The 20021-nt window shown below is 41.8% G+C and overlaps 1 protein-coding gene across 1 annotated transcript in view; it reads left to right on the top strand.

Annotated features, from left to right (window-relative positions):
* Positions 1 to 20021, top strand: part of ADCY2 (adenylate cyclase 2) — a 426522-nt gene that overhangs the window by 284283 nt on the left and 122218 nt on the right. Inside the window, exons 5-7 of the mRNA XM_007961181.3 lie at positions 10214 to 10362; positions 15250 to 15361; positions 18043 to 18170. Coding sequence (XP_007959372.3) covers positions 10214 to 10362; positions 15250 to 15361; positions 18043 to 18170 — 389 coding nt within the window. The remainder of the gene's footprint in view (positions 1 to 10213; positions 10363 to 15249; positions 15362 to 18042; positions 18171 to 20021) is intronic.

The following is a 20021-nucleotide window of genomic DNA, read 5'->3' as shown; positions in this document are numbered from 1 at the left end:
CATGAGAGCCTGCTTTTAGCTAATATTTGATATGATTTTCTCCAAAGGCAAAGCTGTTGGTGAAGCTTAGAAGGAGAAGTCCCTGAAAGAAAATCTGCATTCTAATTACTAAGAATGTATTTTCTAAAGACATTCTATAAGACAAAGAGAAAGCTTAAAAAATACCATGTGCCAGCAACATAGGTACACAAATAAGATATGTATGTGTAGAAAACTGATAGCCAAGCAAGCCACAGCATAAGAGCACCTTTATTTTTCAGTTTGAGCCTCAGTCATTGAGTTACATTTAATAAAATTCCAGAATCATGACAGGCTTTCGGCTTTCTGGTGTGATGACTTCCTTGCAGTTGCCTTTTGCATCTTTAATCCTTATCTGAAGAAGCTCAGGACATTGCTTCATGAGCAGAGTGAGAATTAGAACAGTTCTGCAGCCTTTCTTTCCTCACTTACTATTCTTTCCTGAAAAGTTGTTATGCAGAAATGACACGTGCATCTTTTGTTATCAGCTACGTCAGTGCCCACAGGGACAATTAGTGTTTGAAGACAGGCACAATATTTAAAGGCTGTTATCTGCTGGGTTGTATCTTTGGAGGCTTTTCTGTGGGAGCAGGCATGGAGCACTTAATTTACCAGAACAAGTATGCAGAGATGTGGACATCAGCCTCAGTGCAGGAGTGTCCTAGACTCACCTTCCTAAGCATCCACAGCAGAAAATGTATGTGACCACTTCAGGATTCAGTCATGTGTTCGAGAGAGGAATGCAGTGCAGTTTTTTCCAGAAATCTCCCCAGTTGACAATATTTTCAAAGGAAGCCTTCGGATATTGGCTACAATTTTGCTCTGGGCTCCAACTCTCACCCAGGGGATGCTCCCAGCCTGGATTGGGCTTGGCTTGGTGGGGAGAGATTGGGAGTCTGCCGACAGTGTGGGATACTTGTGGTACTCTTCCCCAAGAGCAGGTTTGCTTTGGGGTTCAACTCTCCGACTTCAAAACTGTTAAAAAAAAAAAAAAAGGGTCATTGTCCCCACTGAAATGAAAGAGAATCAGTCATGCCGTAAGACACTTCGGTATGGAACAATTGTTCTCCTGTCCCCAGCTGGAGCTATGTTATTTATTCTTACGCCTATTTGTATATTGTCTCTTTTTCCTGGGTACAGTTTAGCAAACTGGTTAAGAGCAATTAACCACTAACTACGTTCCTCCCACTAGTTCTAATCCCAACTCCACCACCTTCTTACTTTGGGTTGTTTAGGAAGCCATGCAACCTATTTGGTCTCCAATTTCTTCTTCATAGAAATGGGAGAAATAATATCTACATCATTAAGTGCTGAGAGAATTAAGCAAGACAATACTTACAAATTGTTTAGACCTGGAACTGACACGTGGAAAGTGGCTGATAAATATTTGTTGAGTGGAAGAAAGAACGTTGAATTAAGAGCCCAGTGTCTGCATGCAAGTAGAGCAGTTCTAAAATCGCCTGGGAATAATAGGAGATGGTGCATTTCCGTGCAAAAGAAGAGACCTGTTTTTTTTCAGTCAACAACTTTGAACACTGCAAACATGAGTTTATAGACCTCCTATAAGGTGAAAGTTAGCAGAGCTATTTCAGGGTCTGGTCTCCCCTTCCATGACTTTGCCCCCTTCTGTGGCTCATCCTCACCCCTTCAAGCTTCTCTTACACTCATGATGGTTTTATAAATCTGAGCTTCTAAGCTTGGCAGCACAGCCTACCCCAAAGGAGAGCCATGAATGTGGGAGGAGCCTGTCATCCAAGCTGTGTTTCTCTTCACGATTGAATCTGGGAGGGGCTGACTGTCAAGGGTGAAGGGAGGTGAACCCACAGTCTCAGCATCATCAGGGAGGGAGCTGGAGTCTGTGCCCCTCGGGACAGACGATAGTGTTCCTTTTCTTATGCTTTTCAGAGGAGCCTCACTGCCTCCCTGAGTTTGGGATGGTGATGCTGATACCATGCTGCCAGCATTCTTAAGGATGGGAACCGGCCTGGCTGATTAATCCCTGTTACTTTTGCATCCAGTGAGAATTAGAACTTTGACTGGAGAATATAGACAACAATAATTTGCATGTAGGATAACATCTGCCGCCAAGTAGAATGAGTAAATTCTCATGACTCCAGGTTTTAGTTTGAGAAAATCTTTTAGAGACGTGACCTCTAGTTTGTATTTTGGAGGAAGAAATGCACAGTAGTACAAAGTTATCCCGTACTTGCTGGGATCATTCCTGCTCTGTGTAATTCTGACACCACTGAAACAACCACAATCTCAGCCTTTTCTTCTGTGGACTGCAAGGCAGACCAGCGGGGGTTACCAGTGTGGGCTTCAAAGTCATGAGGTCCCTGCCCTGAAGACTCCTCACAGGTGGAATGGCCTTGCCAGGGCTCAGCCTCCTCTTACTCTAAGTGAGGGAGAAGAATCAGCACTTCACTGAACTTTCCTCTGGGAAGAGGAGCTTTCCAGAGCTTTTGCCCTGAAGCTGCAGCTTGTGAGTGCAGCACGTGAGTGAGTGAGTGACCTCTCCCCAGGTCAGAGCAGCTGAGAAAATCCTAAGCACTCAGGGACAGAGGACATAGATTGATGTGCACATCCTTGCATGGAGTTGCATCTGTCTCAATAGCTAGTATAGGCGGTGATAAAAATGGCTCCCAAATCAAAGTGGCTGACAATAGTGGCTTCTCACTCGTGTTTGTCCACTGTAGGGGACTGCCACTTTGCACCATGAATGGGACCCAGGCTCAGAGTCACCATCTGTGACACGGCTGGTCCCAAAGAAGAGGGAAAGGAAAGCATGGTGAGGCCCACAGCGGCTCCTGAAGCTTTTGTTAGAAGGAGCACATATCACTGCTCCTCACATGTCACTGGTCCTGCCAAGGTTCATTGCCTCCCAGGGGCACAGGAGGGAGGGGCAACACGTTTCAGAACAATAGTCCAGTCCACTGCAAGTGTAGTGTGTACATAACTGCATCATGTATCTGTCATCTGTAGCATGGAGTTGCTCTGAGGGATTGCATTTGAACATAAAAAATATTCCATTTTGTTCCTTGGGACCTTTCGTCAAATCGATACCAATGTGCTGCCCCTTTTTCCTTCTTCTTCTTATCTCCTTCTGTCAATGATATCTCCACCTTGTCCTCCTCCTCAGAAGAAATCCAAAGGCTGGCGCCACCACCTGCCTGGCCATCTGTACCTTATGTTGAGGGATTTTGGCCAATGCCCAGGAGCATGGTCTGTCTTCACCCATTCTCTCCCCAGCATACCTCCACTGGCACTGCCCATGTCAGGCTGGATGGCGTTGCTTACCTGTGGATGGATACTCTTTGAGAGGCAGGTCCAATCAGACTTGGCCCCCCTCTGGAGCATTTTGCTTTTTCACTTTATGGTGTGTGAGTGTGGCGGTCTTGTTTGCAGGACGAGATTCCCCTTTGGGTGATTTTCTCACACTGGTGCTGAGCTGTGCTTGCTCAGGCTTTGCAGCTGCACCAGCCTGCAGGGCTGACTTCGGGTGCTGGTGCGCCACGAGGTGCCCTGTGCCTACCCCAGGGAGCACAGCTGCAGCTCTCATCTGAGGACTTGCATAGACTCTTATCCAAGGATGGAATATTTTTCCACCTTTTGAGTGATTCTCATTTCCCTAGAGGCTCTATTTTAGAGAATTGAATTGACCGTTGATGATAAACAGTTCCAGTTTAGAAATACCAATTTACTGTCATCAGTGACCGTAGACATACTTTATAATTTGACTTGATTAGCACTTTCTTCTCTGTTAACTGAAGAGTCATCCCATGTGAGTGATAATTTCATTCTTTCCACCATCTTTTAACAATATACTCTCTAAAAATGTTCTGATCATCTCCTTGAACCTGCAAATCCAGCTGGATGGAAACAGCTGGCTGTGAAGCTGGAAGATGAGTTCCATCCAGTCTCAACTCGCAGGTGATGACCACCTGCCTTCACTCCCTCAGAGCCACATCTATGTCTGTTGTGCCTTTTTTTATTTTTTGTCAAAACATGTATAAATCTAAATGATATTGTATGTGACCAGGGTTTGTTAAGTGAGAAAATAAGATATGTATGCAAGGAAAGCACTTGCTGTCTTATGAAAGGGGCACCTGATTTGCTGACGTGCCTAGTGATTTTAATTTGCACAAAGCATTCCAGTTTTCTGGGCTGTGAAAGAAGCAGGTTGACTTTCCCTCTGCACACAGATATGAAAACATTGCTCTTTAAAGTCGCTCCTCAGTAATCTCAGCCCTTCTTCATCCTCCTCCCACAAGTCAGAGACACTGCAAGGAACAGACAGCCCAGACTCAGCCTCCTCCCTGGGTGCTTGTTCTGGATCCCACTTGGAGTCTCCTTGCCCTCAGGCCATCTGGACTTGCAGTCTTCGCCACTGTATGGGGATTTGAGCACTTAAGTTCTTTCCTCTGCGTGGGGCTAGTGGTTGGGCACTCGGGTGCGGCAGGATGTAGTCATCTCTAAGACAGTGGAAGGTAAGTTCTAGAAAGGGCCCCCCATGGTTCTTTGAAGGGCTGTGCTCTTACATGGACATGGAGGCCTTCAACTCCGTAGCCAACAGACCTATTTTCCAGATGACCAAGCTGGGCCCCAAAGGCTGACTGATTTCGTTGAGGTAGCAGAGAAAGGGCGGAATCCCATCTTCTCCTACTTCAGAGCTATTTCTACTGCGACGCCTTCTACTCTCCATCCCATGTGAATATGATGACCAATTTTTTTTTTTTAAAGTCAAAGAAAGATAAAGCAAGACCTTTCAAATAGTAAGTTTTAATTGATTGATGTGAAGCAAAAATTCTACTGAGGGACCTAAGAGAAAAAGCTAAATTTTGTAACAAGAAACAGTGGCAGTAGCAGTTGTTGGGAGAACAGGGAGGTGGAGGCTGAGGCAGGAGGAGGACCATTATTGTCTGAGACTTGGAGGCGTGGAGCCTGCTGCAAGGGAAGATGTGTGACAGGAGCTGGGGGAGGTGCTATTGTCCTCTCTTTCTGTCACCTATTTTCTCAGGGCAGCATAGGCAGCATTTTGTGTTGATGGACAACTAGCTTTTTGATACTGCAGGACATTATGAAATGACTTCTGTTTCCTAAGTACGTGGATGACGGAGCCACAAGTGGCCTAATGGCTGCTTAGGGATCTGGTGTTTGTCCACTCTGTTAGCTTCTTTCTTTTAGAAGGAGAAAAATGTTTAACATCTCTTCTGTTTATCCCATTGATTTAGCATCCTGATGTAATTGAAATTGCATTTAAAATAAGAATTAAAAGAGAAAAACTTAAAGATTCGTATGAAAGGAGTGTTTCATTGTTATCCTCCCTTCTGGAAAGTAAAGCAGCTTTACATATGTATTCTATGCATGGTTTATTGAAGGGACAGGGTATAATATGTATAATATATACTATATCTTTGCTCAGAATTTAAGTACAAGTCTTCTTTGCTTCAATTGGATTTTCCTACCAATCAAAATAGTCTAAAGAAAGACATAAAATATAGTTACAATCTCTGCCTTGCTTTATTAGTTTAGAAACACGTCAGAGCTCAGATTGTTCTGAACTTTGATCACTAGTACATTGAAATTTACTAAATTAACTCTGCATCTCTTTTATCAGACACAATTTAAAAGAACAAGTTCTAAGCAAAATATATTGTTAATGAATAATAATTGGAGGTTTAATAAAGGGATGTGTTAAATGAAACCCCCAAATCAAGGGGAAGTTATTAATCAGATAACATTTGAATATGCCAGGCCGGGCGCGGTGGCTCAAGCCTGTAATCCCAGCACTTTGGGAGGCCGAGACGGGCGGATCACGAGGTCAGGAGATCGAGACCATCCTGGCTAACACGGTGAAACCCCGTCTCTACTAAAAATACAAAAAACTAGCCGGGCGAGGTGGCGGGCGCCTGTAGTCCCAGCTACTCCGGAGGCTGAGGCAGGAGAATGGCGTAAACTCGGGAGGCGGAGCTTGCAGTGAGCTGAGATCCGGCCACTGCAGTCCAGCCCGGGCTACAGAGCAAGACTCCGTCTCAAAAAAAAAAAAAAAAAAAAAAACAAAACATTTGAATATGCCAGAATTAGACAAATTCTCAGTAGTTGCATGAGCTTTACTAGAAAGAGAAAGTAATAACCAGTGTACATCAGTCAGTTTAATTACAACTTAATTTTTCAAAAGTATCCCTAAGGAATTTCTCCAAAAAACTTGGGGAAATAATGTAGCTAAGTTACACCCAGTATATTAAGCACTTAAGCGTGTGTGCTCCTTTCAGAAAATTTGGCAGGGCACACAACTACGTTCACAAAAAGCTAAAATATTAATGGAAGTATTAACATTGTCAGATTTTACAAATTGGATTGAAATTTATCATGTGTGCCATAATAGTGGGCTTTTCCTTCAGATCAGAAGATTTTTAAAGGGGAAAAAGACAAATTTACAAAAAGGAGTCTTGCTTCACCACTTTTGAGCTCAGGCTTTTTTCGGAAACTCAGTCAATTGCCCAGCACTGTGATCACCTAGAGGGCACGGGCACACTCAAAGCATGGAACCTGAGCTGTCACCAGGTGTGGTGCTATCTACCATCCACCAGTGGTGCCAGCATTGAATGATGGGGGGAAGGCTTGAGTTCTTTTATTTGGCTGGTTGGCAGTTACCAGCATCTTCATTTCAGTCTAAATTCACATGGATTCTTTAACACTTCCAACAAAAGAAAAAAATTCTTGTTTTGTGCAACATATGAAGTTTACTTTCTATATTTTTTAAACCGCCTATTAAAAGTCAGTCATCCTTCTACATTTGGATCTAAAATAAAGATTTTTAACTTACATTTGGTTGTTAAATGAGGCTCTGGGTGTGGAAAAGGATTACTATATTTGATTCTCTTTTTTTGATCATAGAATCTGTATCTTTCAGGAAGGACCGGCTCTGTGTGATTTGGGTTTAGCATAATCTTATTACAGAATATAGGAGGAGGAGAGATGATGCTTGGAAATATCTGTTAGGTTTACCACAAGCAGATCCTAAGACAAGGGTCTGGGTACAGTAACTTAGTTGGGAAGTGGTTCTCTTTAGCAGGGTGAGGGCGTGGAACCATGAAGTCAGCTCCCTTCAAAGAGGGAGGTCAGCTCATCAAAGGGACTGATGATGGAAGCAGGACTCTGTCTTGCCTGGGATTCTCTGAGGGATGTACTGACCATGCTCAGATTTCCCACTGAGGGATGTTGATGCAAAAGCTGGAGTATTTATTCATCAGCTACCTCTTCATTAGCGGACACACAGGAAACCATGCATTCAGGAAGTAACAATCTACAGTGACCCCCAAGCAAGAAAGAAGGGAAATGAGTAGGGTATTGACAGCCTCGGCTATAAGAAGCATAGCTAGAAACTCATGTAAGCACTGGGAACGTCGACTGTTTTAAATTCAGTGGAAGATGGTATTGAATCCACGTACACACAGGTTATCATCATAAGCTCTGCTAATGGGGAGTTATGTACACTGAGCACCTGTGGCTTAATGCATTTCATATTGTCTCAGCCCTTGACTCATTACCCATCAGAAAGAGTCCAAAATGGGTTTTAACCTAATCAAGCCAATCTTAAGACATCTCTGTAGATGCACAGATTCTACTGGAATTTCCAAATAGATAGCCTAGATCCAGACCCATAATTATTTATAGTCTACATGTTAATATTCCTTATCACTGCTTTAGAAATAACATTTGTTTTCAACATCTACGTGCTTTGATTATGACAGATTCAATGGGAAACCCCAAAGCCACATGCCTCCCTTCTCCCATCAGGGGCTCCTCTGTTCATGTCTGAGAATATGACCGGACAGGTCTCCTGATTTTTTTTTTTTTGAGCCAGAGTCTCGCTCTGTTGCCCAGGCTGGAATGCAGTGGCACAATCTCGGCTCACTGCAACCTCTGCCTCCCAGATTCAAGCGATTCTCCTGCCTCAGCCTCTCAAGTAGCTGGGACTACAGGTGCCTGCCACCATGCCCAGCTAATTTTTAAAAATATTTTTAGTGGAGACAGGGTTTCACCATGTTGGCCAGGCTGGTCTCGAACTCCTGACCTCAGGTGATCTGCCCGCATCAGCCTCCCAAAGTGCTGGGATTACAGGTGTCAGTCACCGTGACTGACCAGGTCTCTGATATTTGTGGATAGAAATTTCACACTTTCCTCACCAGCCTTCCTCTTTTGGTATGAATAGACTTTGGACATTATAATTCCTTTGTATGTAATATTTTGGCCTCACATCCAATTATTCCATCTATTAATCAATAAACAGAAAGAATAGGAAGTGACCATCCACAGGGTGCCTCACTGTACTGTATGCTCAGGACCTGCAGAAATGGAATTCAGTGGAAGCAATACTAGCAGAACTCAACCCCTAAAATTTGCAGGACAACTTCTATCTGCTAAACACGTCCACGGGTAATCAAACTCGTTCGATTACCTTTGGAGTTTCTCAAAGGTCTAACAATTTCATGAGTCACAGAGGCCAAAGCATAGAGAAATTGAAGATAAGTGGCAAGTTTATGTATTTGGGGGATGAGTAGCCAAATGTGAGTAGATGACAGAGTAGTTCTTTATATCACAATGATGAAAGCTAGCAATTGAAGTGCCATTAACTTAGAACAACCCCCTGTTTTTTTTCAAGTGGGCTCTGAGAAGAGAGTGGGATCAGGCCATGCCCTTTCAAAAGCGCTAATGGTAAATCAAAGAAGAAAGTGACAGGGTCTCTGGTATCATATCATTCATAACCAAGGCTTCAACACACAGTGCACTTGCTGTCAGACGAGACTAGACAGACAGGGTGGTGTTTGGAAGAAGCTTAATGCCTGACTCTTGGGAAACAGAAGGGCAACCAAAGCAGAGAGTCTCTGCATCCTTCTTTAATTTACCATTAGTGCTTTTCAAAGGACATGGCATTTATTGGTCAAAGATGGATACTTTCTGAATAAGTGAATAAGTGAATGAATGAATGAACAAATGATCAATGCTCAGTTATGCCAGTACATGGAGAAACTACCTGCTATACACTGAGGTTCCCCCATGGGTACATACTGTGTCTTCTGTTGCCTTTGCACTTGTCTTTCCTTGGAGGGATGAGCCGGGGGTAGGATTATCCCATCTGCATCAGAATGCACTCCTGGCCCACCCTCAACTCTCTCAGTGCAAGTTTCCAACAGCCACCCAAGCGATGTGCACTAGGAGTAGACAAAGAGATTGACACCTGGCCCTGTGAACCTGAAAGCAAATCCGAGCTTCCCCTCCTCCCCTAATCCCTCATTAGCTTACCAAAAAAAAGAAAAAGAGAAAGAGAGACAATGTGATAAAGATGTCATAGATAAAGTGTTTCATTGAACAAATATTTGTTTATCAACTTGAATATCAGTTGCTAAACTCTACAATAGAGTTAGACTTTTCCTCCAGAAACTATTGTGTATTTTCACTGAGGAGAATGAGAAAATGCCACTCTAACTAAAATAAGTTTATGTTAAAATGAATACAATATTATTTACTAATATTTATTGTTTTCTGAACTTACTGAATATAAAGACCAAAAATTCTCAAAAAGCTCGTATGTTATCATTTCCTGGTGTTCCACCTGTAGTTTCTTATGGATGACATTTTACAGAAGCTAACACTTCTGACTCCATTTTTATAATAGCTTAGAATTACTAAAGAGGATTGGGTGCTTATCATAGAGGAAATGAAATCTTTGAAAGTATTTATCTTATTTAAGAAATGCACAATAGGTAGACTATCAGCTGTCTTTCTTAAGTGCAATAAAGCTAGCATTTTAGCTCAGAAATGAATAAGCAGGCGAAAATGAGTGTTTTCCATCTTAGACTGACCAGTGGTTTCTGAAATTTTAATATTGTTTCTGCTTTGCTACTTTAAAATCAAAATAGATTTAAAAATCTCTGGGGAAACAACTTTGCTTTCCTTTATTCTTCATGCTGAAGAACACACACTTAGAATTCAATAAATAATATAATAATACACTCTGACCTTAGAAAATCTCTTTTTATTCCCAATATATATTTCTAGAATCTGTATTTTAGCTTCTAGGAAAGAGTTCCCAAATTGGCCTTCCTGCAAATCAGTGAGGATCTCCAGTGTCATTTGGTCATCCCCCGCATTGTCTGAGAGACATTTGTTCCTCCTTCCTCACCTTGTCCAGGAGCGGCTTCTGCTCTCCCTGCTGCCGGCCCACATCGCCATGGAGATGAAAGCGGAGATCATCCAGAGGTTGCAGGGCCCCAAGGCAGGCCAGATGGAGAACACAAATAACTTCCACAACCTGTACGTGAAGCGGCATACCAACGTGAGGTACGACGCCGTGCTTGCTCCTTGGCTGGTCTGGGAGCCTGTTTGCCTGATTGGAGACATTTTGCCTGGGATCTCACATCTCATACCACTGTCTCTCCTTTGTGACAGTGGATCCTTTGCAGGGGAAATAATCACCCAAATTCTGCCACCACACTCACCTGTTGCTGCCTCTCGGGGCCTTCACATTAAGATGAGAAAATAGGATGCTGTTTGCTGTATTGGATTGAGTTGTCCTTTACAGCCCTGGCTTCTGTGGCCAAGCATCCGTCACAGAAAGGAGTGAGGGGGACAGCGGGGTCTTCATTCTGGAAACCCTGTGGTCAGATTGCAGTAAGATTGGAGGGAGAGTCTGTGGGATCTCCAGGCACAAAGACTGAGTCCTCCAAATAGACTTTGCAGGACCAGGGCCTCTGTGAAGACAGCACATCCCAGGGAAACTGGGTGTTCTTCTCTCCATCAGCATGAGGAGTTTCTCAGATCTGGAAAACCGGTGACCAGTGTCACAGAACAATGATGTGCACCTTAGTTAATTTACCGTGAAAGTTACTGCTTTTCTGAGTTACTCATATCTACTTCCCAGGAGTCATTCTGGGAATTACAGTGCCTGGGAAACTAACATGTTATCTTCATGGGATTATAGTAGGGAAGCAGACTGGTGTGAGGCTTCTGTCTCCCACGAGCTCTAGAGAGGAATTGTGAGGAGGCCTCACTTCAGGCTGGAGAGGATCGTCCCTCCCATTTCTCTCCTGCCCCTGTCTCCGAGCCACAGCAAAGCGAGGCTCACCCAGACTATCTCAATCTCTGTGTCCCTCCCATTCCCAGTACCACTTCTTTTGGGGGTTTGTTCTTTCATCCACTCAGTGTGTTAATACACTACTTTGCATTCTAGCTGTGTGTATTTGTCCATTCTTGCACTGCTATGAAAAACTACCTGAGACTGGGTAACTTATAAAGAAAAGAGGTTTAATTGACTCACAGTTCTGCAAGCTGTACAGGAAGCATGGCTGGGGAGGCCTCAGGAAATTTATAATCACGGCAGAAGGTGAAGGGGAAGTAGGCATATCTTATGTGTCCAGAGAAGGAGAAAGAGAGGGAAGGGGAAGGTGCCGCACACTTTTAAACAACCAGAACTCGTGAGAACTCACTCGCTATCACAAGAACAGCAAGGGGGAAATCTACCCCTCTGGCTGAGTTGCCTCCCAGGCCCCTCCTCCAACACTGGGGATTACAACTCGACATGAGATTCGGGTGGGGACACAAATCCGAACCATATCACTGAGTTATCACCATAAGTAACTTGTGCATATATCTGACCTCATTTGTTATGTTTTGATGGTCTTAGTTTAGTCGTTAGAGTTTTTAGAAGATCCAGGCTGCTTCAAGTCTACGTTTTTTGAAGCTTGTTATTAAGAAATAAATTTAGCCATTACTTAAAGACATTGTTAGGACAAATCTCATTTGACACCAGATTTTAGAAAAGCTATATAATACCCAAGCATATACAGATGTCAGTGTGATACAGGAAACTCATATCAGGAAGGAGGTAACAGAAACACATTTGTGTATGAATGGGAACTAAGGAAGCATGACTGGATGGATACATGATAGTAAAAACTAAATACATTCAAAGAAAGTTCACACATGTTAAGGAGTAAAATTATTTAAAATACTGGCTTGCCTTCAGGTTTGTGAGCATTTTGCCTATGCAATTACAGAAGAAACATTTAGTTATCTAAGTGTATTATGCTATTAATGGCTCTTTCTAGCCTTAAATGTCTGAAATTAGCAATGCCCCTCCCATCTTGGGAAATATTTTTAAGTCACTTTTTGACCACTCAAGTATACCTGACACCTTGGCCTTGTCCTCCCACTTAAAGAATTTTCGCATCTTTTTGTCTCATGACATTGCATTCCCTTAGTTTTCTTCTGACAGTCTGTTTTGTTCTTTTGTTTTCCCTAAATTAACTCTGTCCTGTAAATGAGAATATGTTGGGGGCTCTCTCGTACCTCCTCTCTGTTTCTCTCCAGTCCTCTTCCAGGACTTCAATTGCCACCTAAATGATGCTCATACACAGGCCTCAACCATAGCTTTCCATACTCATCTACTTAATGTGTATCTAAGACACCACCATCAAGCACAGCACAACCAAAGTTGGACTAGTCATCTTCCCCTACACACTTGTTTTGATTTGCACAAGCCTAGATTTCTGAACGCTATCGCTCAGCCAGATATAGGATCTTCATTTTCAATGCTTCCCTCTCCCAGACAACCCCTGCTACAACATCAAATTAGTGACAAATCAAGTTCATTCTTCCTGTCTCCCACGTCTGTCCACTTCTATTTCACCACATTATAGACCTTCAGTGGGGCTCTCCAGGATTCCAAGGATATAGTTCTAACTGACCTGCCTGCATCCAGGTTGCCACAACAGGAGTGATCTTTCTAAAGTGGCAATATGGTCAGGCTCTAGGTGGGGTTTTCTTCCTCTATGGTCCCATAAGTGCACTGTACTTCCTCTACCATAATCCTTTGCAGCTTTGTACCTTGCATCACAATTGGCTGCCTTTTTTTTTTTTTTTTTTTTTTTTGAGATGGAGTCTCACTCTCTCACCCAGGCTGGAGTGCAATGGTGCAATCTTGGCTCACTGCAACCTCCGCCTCCCGGATTCAAGCAATTCTCCTGTCTCTCAGCCTCACAAGTAGCTGGGATTACAGGCACCTGCCACCGTGCCCAGCTAATTTTTTAATATTTTTTAGTAGAGACAGGGTTTCACCATGTTGGCCAGGCTGGTTTCGAACTCCTGACCTCAGGTGATCCACCCGCCTTGGCCTTCCAAAGGGCTAGGATTACAGGCATGAGCCACCATGCCTGGCCGCCTGCTTACTTTTTTAATCCCTTTGCTGCAAAATAACCTCTGGACCAGCTTAAGCTATCTGCAGGTAGCCTGCGTCAGAGCTGCTTTGTTCACTGTAAGTTTTGAGCACAAGAAGCACTGGAGACGATGTGAACAAGAAGGAAGTGGAGTCAACTGCCCATCCACACGTGCTACCTCCCAATACTGCTTTGAATCAGGGACTCTTTCTCTGAGCGAGCATGGTTCATCCTTCCTCTTGCGCAATGGCTCAGCACTTGTGATACCTGCCGCTGTAAGTCAGCATGGAAGAAATAGGGATGATTTCTTGGGGATCATCTGAACAGAGTGGAGGGTAAAGCTGCCCTCAAAACTCTGATTTTCCTGTAACCATCAGAGCTCTCCCATAGGTCGTGTCCATCAGCAGAGGAGCAAGTATTTCCTCTAAGGTGCAGCCACACATCCTGGGCATCCTATGGCCAACAGCAGAGTCTTGCCCTGCTCTGGCTGAGACCCTGCTGACTGGTGCCCCTGTTTGTACTTTTTTTTTTATTGTAAAATATGCATAGCATAACATTTACAATTGCAATCGTTTTTAAGTGTACAGTTCAGTTGGATCACGGACACTTACGCTGTTCTACAGCCATCAATATTATCCATCTCCAGAACTTTTTCTTCATCCCAAACTAAAGCTCCAAACCCGTTAAATAACAACTCCACACCTCCCCCTCCCCCAAGTCCCAGGCAACCACCATTCGAATTTCTGTCTCTATAGTTTGACTATTCCGTGTGCCTTGTATATGTAGAATCATACAGTATTTGTTCTTTGCACCTGGCTTATTTTACTTAGCATAAGGTTTTCAGGAGTTTCAGCACATGTCAGAACTTCATTTCTTTTAAAGGCTGCCTGACATTCCATTGTATGGATAGACCACATTTTGTTTATTCATCCATCTGTCGATGGACATTTGGTTTGCTTCCATCTTTCGGCTATTGTGAATACTACAGCTATGAACATTCATGTACAAATATCTATTCAAGTTCCTGATTTCAGATCTTTGGATATATACCCATAAGTGGCACTGCTGAATCATATGGTATTTTGTTTAATTTTTTTGAGGACCAACCATATTGTTTTTCAGAGTGGCTGCATCATTTTACGTGCCCACCAGCAATGCACGTGTACTCCAGTTTCTCCAGGTTCTCATCCACAACCATTATTTGTATGTTTTATAAGAGCCATCCTAATGGCTGTGAAATAGTAGTTGTTTTTGTTTCATGGGACATCTTAAGTCATACATATTCACTTTGTGAATCTCAAACCACCTACAGAAATTTAGGCTTCTTTATAAGACCTTGATACAAATCAGAAACGTGTTATTGTGTAGGAAAAGTTGCAGTGTGCACACAGGTGCTGTGTTTTCCTGTTTTAAACACATAAAAGCTCTAAGGAATCTCACACTCGCCTTCCCTAGTGTGTACATCCCATGAAGGGAGCTGTTCTGTCATTTCCTAAGAGTGACCTTCCTGGCCTCCTCACTGTCCAATCTGCCCCTGCTCTTCTCTCTCATAACACTGTCTCGTTTTCCTTTGTAACCCTTTTTATGATTTGTAATTGGACATTTGTTGATGTCCACATGTGTTCAATACATCGTCCCAGCTAAATTCTGAACATCAGGAAGATATTCCATGTCTGCTTCATCCTGGCAGATAGGGGGATTCCAGAATCATTTAAGGAATCTTTTGTAAAAAGAGGATTATTTTCCAGTTTCTTCTTTGACTCAATATAAACAGAATTGGTTTTTTTAATTATTTTGCTGCTTCACTCCCCATCTTAACTACAAAAGTTTAACCTCAAAAAATGTTAATTAACAAGTGTTAAAAAATGTTTATGTATTCTTAATTCAAAAAATGACATCTTACTCTTGAAAATATAAACAAAATTACATGATTTTAATGGCAAAATTATTATTACTTTCTTAAAAAATGGATAAACTGGAAAGCTCTGTCTCCCCACCTCCTTTCTTCCCACAGCATCTTATACGCTGACATTGTTGGCTTTACCCGGCTGGCAAGTGACTGCTCCCCAGGAGAACTAGTTCATATGCTGAATGAGCTCTTCGGAAAGTTTGATCAAATTGCAAAGGTGAGTGTTATGGATTCTCTTGCTCTCTGAAGATTTCTAGACTCTTGGTTTCATTTTTCTTCATCCACCTATCAATAGTTTACTTTTTCATAAAAGCATCCTTTAGGAAGGTTGTTTGTAAAAGTTGGATTTCTTTGCTATTGGTCTTTCATGAGCCTCAAACCTGTCTCAGGGATGAGAAACAGCATGGCATATCATTATCACGTTTTTATCTATTTTAAAACTTCCCCCTATGTATAATTCAGCACACATATAATAAATACATTCCAGGCAGTGAGATTCCGTTTGCAAATCCCTCTGCATGGTACTATTTTAAGGTGTTCTTTGAGGCATTTCCATGTCAAGGATCTGGTAGGATCGTTTCCACTCTTCTAGTTGCCAACATTCTCTATTCCTATTGTTAAGCAGGACCCTGGAAGAACCCCTGAAATAGAATGGCTATCTTCCATGCAAAGCCTTCCCTTACTCTTGTCTCATTTTTATCCTTTGATTCTTGTACCACTTAAACAGAAATGGAAGTTCAGGGTCTTCCATTTGTATGCTCTTTCATGGACAATTTCACAGATAGGAATTGACATGAAACCATCTGAAACCACACTAGACCCTATTATTTATTAGAACTGTCACAGTTGCTGGTGGCAGTATCGATGGCAAAAAGTTTCTTCCTGCAAGCCCTGTACTTCTCATTAAATGTTTCTGGTCAATTCTCTCTTTGAATTGTTCCCAACAACAACAACAAAAATGCTTCATTATGCCTACTAATATCAGTTATTTATCTATGGAAGAATTGGTCCTAAATTTAGTTCACTGTGTGATTTAGATCACTTTTCAACAAGACAGAACATTCCAGCCAAGTCTCTTAGGAAGAAATCTGGCTTGCAGATGTTAGCATGATCATTCTTGCACCAAACCCCCCAAGGTTTTTGCCTCCTGTAGTTCCGCTGACCATGACAGCTCTCACTGGAGATTGTAAAAAATCAGTTAAAGTACAGCTCTGCTTCCTTCCTTTACCAAGCCAAAGGAAGGGTTGAGTTTTATGGGTGTTCGTTTATAGGAAAAGAAAGGTTTGAAACTTACATGATGTCTTAAAAGTTTGAATTAATAAAAGGTCATTTCTGTTAGACTACCTATTCGTGTTAGGAAGAAACGTTTCTATCTTGGCTGGGAACAGCGTAACTCCAATGTTCAGATGACATTCTCTCCTCAACGTGCCTGTCTCGGTGTACAGGTTTCCTTCTTAGAGGATAAGGGCCCACCCAACTCCAGTTCTACCTCCTCTTAACTAATTAAATCTGCAACAGCCCTATTGCCAAACAGGTTCACATTCACAGGTATCAGGACTGACTTTAACATGTGAATGTGGAAGGACACAATTCATTACCCATAACAGAGGTACTCGACATGACTTCCTGTAATCAATGGAACAAAGAAGTGTACAGCCTTGGCTTTATCCATCATTGGTCAGAGGGGCAGTGTGCCTTCATCATGAGTTCATGGCTCACTGTTCAATAACGGGGGGTTCTTGTCAGCAAACCGACACCCCAGTGCATTGAGTACTGTGTAAAGCACATAACCTCACACTAAGGAACTCAAAATCATTGCCATTCACTGTAACTTTCATGTTTTTTTAGTCTCAGAATATCTGTTTAGGAAGTATGGGAGGGAAGCTTGATTAACATGTAATTGTTTGCCTTTTTCTTGTTTATGATATTGTCATCAGGAATTACTAAGCACATCATCTGTAGTACTATAGATACATATGAAAATACATCCTGGCTTGTGCACTATCAGACAGGGAAAGAAATATGCAAAATATTCAGCAAAACTAACACATGTTTGAGAAGAAAATGAGTTCACTTGATTATTTCAAATTTGTTCAGTTTATACATAAGCCTGTGTTTGTGTTAGAGAAAAAAAAATGCCCTCATTTGGTACATCTTTTTTGTTTTTAGTTTTCTTTTATTTTACTGAAGAGTCTGTAAGCTGCATCAAAGGGTTAGAAACAAATAGAAGATCAACATGTATGAATGCAGTTAATCTAAATATTAAAATATAAACACAAAACTTAGCCCAGAAAAATAATGAGGTAGTCAAATTTTACATTAAAACAGTTGAGCCTAAGATGAGAATTAACTTTTAAATTACTTGGCAGTGTTTTGAATGGTAGCTTATTAGGTGTGGTGATGTCTATCAGAAGGGACATATCTGCAGGTAAGAATCTGCTTTAGATTTAAAATAAATGAAAGAAACCATAAGCACAGTAGGGAAGGACATGAGATTCTAATTCACACTGAGTGCTGGTCATCATTTTCTACTCTGAAAGACTCAGCTGTGCATAGAATGTTTTATTTCACCATAAATGTTTGGAGCTGCTCAGACTAAAGAGATTGGCCCCATCACTACCCTTCTCTGCTTCTATGGAGTATAAATCATTCCAGAACATTCTCCTTTCTTTCCCATTTTTTCCCCTTTTCTTTATTTGTTCCACTTTGGAAATTGACACGTATGGGAGGGCAGCTCATTCTGGTTGGGTAATGAAGGGAAGCCCAACTGGTTCTCGTTGCTCTCTCCAGACACCCCTGGAATGGTGTGAGCAGAGCTGGCGCTTGATGATATTACATAAATCTAGATCATTTTGCAAGTGCTTAATGCAACTGAAATTCTGTAATTTATTCTTCCAGGAGAATGAATGCATGAGAATTAAAATTTTAGGAGACTGCTACTACTGTGTATCTGGACTCCCTATATCTCTCCCTAACCATGCCAAGAACTGTGTGAAAATGGGACTGGACATGTGTGAAGCCATAAAGTAAGTGGACTGCTTAGTAAGCATTTTTTTAAATATGCTTTAAGTTCTGGGGTACATGTGTACAACCCGCTGGTTTGTTACATAGGTATACATGTGCTGTGTTGGTTTGCTGCACCCATCAACTTGTCATTTACATTAGGTATTTCTCCTAATGCTATCCCTCTCCAACCCCCTCCCTGACGGGCCCTTGTGTGTGATGTTCCCCTCCCTGTGTCCATGTGTTCTCATTGTTCAGCTCCCACTTATGAGTGAGACCATGCGGTGTTTGGTTTTCTGTTCCTGTGTTAGTTTGCTGAGAATGATGGTTTCCAGTTTCATCTATGTTGCTGCAAAGGACATGAACTCATCCTTTTTTATGGCTGCATAGTATTCCATGGTGTATATGTGCCACATTTTCTTTATCCAGTCTATCATTGATGGGTATTTGGGTTGGTTCCAAGACTTTGCTATTGTGAACAGTGCTGCAATAAACATACGTGTGCATGTGTCTTTATAGTAAAATGATTTATAATCTTTTGCGTATATACCCAGTAATGGGATGGCTGGGTCAAATGGTATTTCTAGTTCTAGATCCTTGAGGAATTGCCACACTATCTTTCACAGTGGTTGAACTAATTTATACTCCCGCCAACAGTGTAAAAGCATTTGTATTTCTCCACATCCTCTCCAGCATCTGTTGTTTCCTGAGTCAGGAAACAATAGTAGGCATTTTTTTTTAACTGTCTAACAATTTGGGGTTGTCAGTCTCACCCATGACTATTTCTATTGTTCTGCCTACTGGCATTAAATACATTATTGTGCATTTAAGTATAATTGTGCAGAAACCCATTTGTTGGGATGTGAGTAACACAATGGAAAGTAAGACTTCATTAAGTGTTTAGTATTGTTTTTGTTTGTTGGTTTGCTTTTGAGATAAGGTCATAGTCTGTCACCCAGGCTGGAGTGCAGTGACCAGATCACAGCTCACTACAGCCTCTACCTCCTGAGCCCAAAGCAATCCTCCCACCTCAGCTTCCCAAGTAGCTGGGACCACAGGCAAGCACCACCACATCCAGCTAATTTTTGTAATTTTTGTAGAGACAGGGGTGTCCCTGTGTTGCCCAGGCTGATCTTGAACTCCTAGGCTCATGCGATCTGCCTGCCCTGGCCTCCCAAATTGTTGGCATGATAGGTATGCACTGCCTGAGTCAGCCTAGTATTGTTACTCTGAGCCTTAGATTACAGTGAAACTGAGTTGGAAATCTATAGGAAGGGACGGTTTTGTTTGTTTCAAAGGTGATTTTTGAAAGACATTTTGAATGTCTTCTTTGATCTTAAGGTAAAAGTGTGCACATGTTATCATCTTTCCAATGTCTGACAAATTCTGTGGCTTCACACACATTGTAAGGGAAGAGGTAGTTTTTACAACCAGACAGCAGTTAATATAAAAACCAATACAAAAATATTTTCGTCGAGTCAAAAATGCTCACCTCTGTGAATTTAATTTTAATTTGTATTTGTAACAAATGTTTTCTGCATTGCATCTATAATTTTTTTCACTGTGATTCCAGAGAAGATTTGCTTACATAGAATATGCTTACATAGAATAATGATATCATTACCATTGACTGCTACAAGGTAAATATATAAGGTAAAAAGGTAATTTTTATAACCAGCATCACAGTTTTATTAGCAGTACCTTCTTTAGTAATGCCCTTTGTAGAAGCCAGAATATTCTTATAAATAATAAAGCCTTTTTTTTTTTGCTGATTGCATGGTTGGAATATTGTACTTCATTGAGTTTTTCATTGTCCATTTTGGTCAAATGATTTGACCTCATCCTCCACTTTTTTTAAAAAAATATGAACAGGG

Source organism: Chlorocebus sabaeus, chromosome 4 (assembly GCF_047675955.1).
Source record: "Chlorocebus sabaeus isolate Y175 chromosome 4, mChlSab1.0.hap1, whole genome shotgun sequence".
Classification (NCBI taxonomy): domain Eukaryota; kingdom Metazoa; phylum Chordata; class Mammalia; order Primates; family Cercopithecidae; genus Chlorocebus; species Chlorocebus sabaeus.
This window is presented reverse-complemented; position numbering and strand designations above follow the sequence as displayed.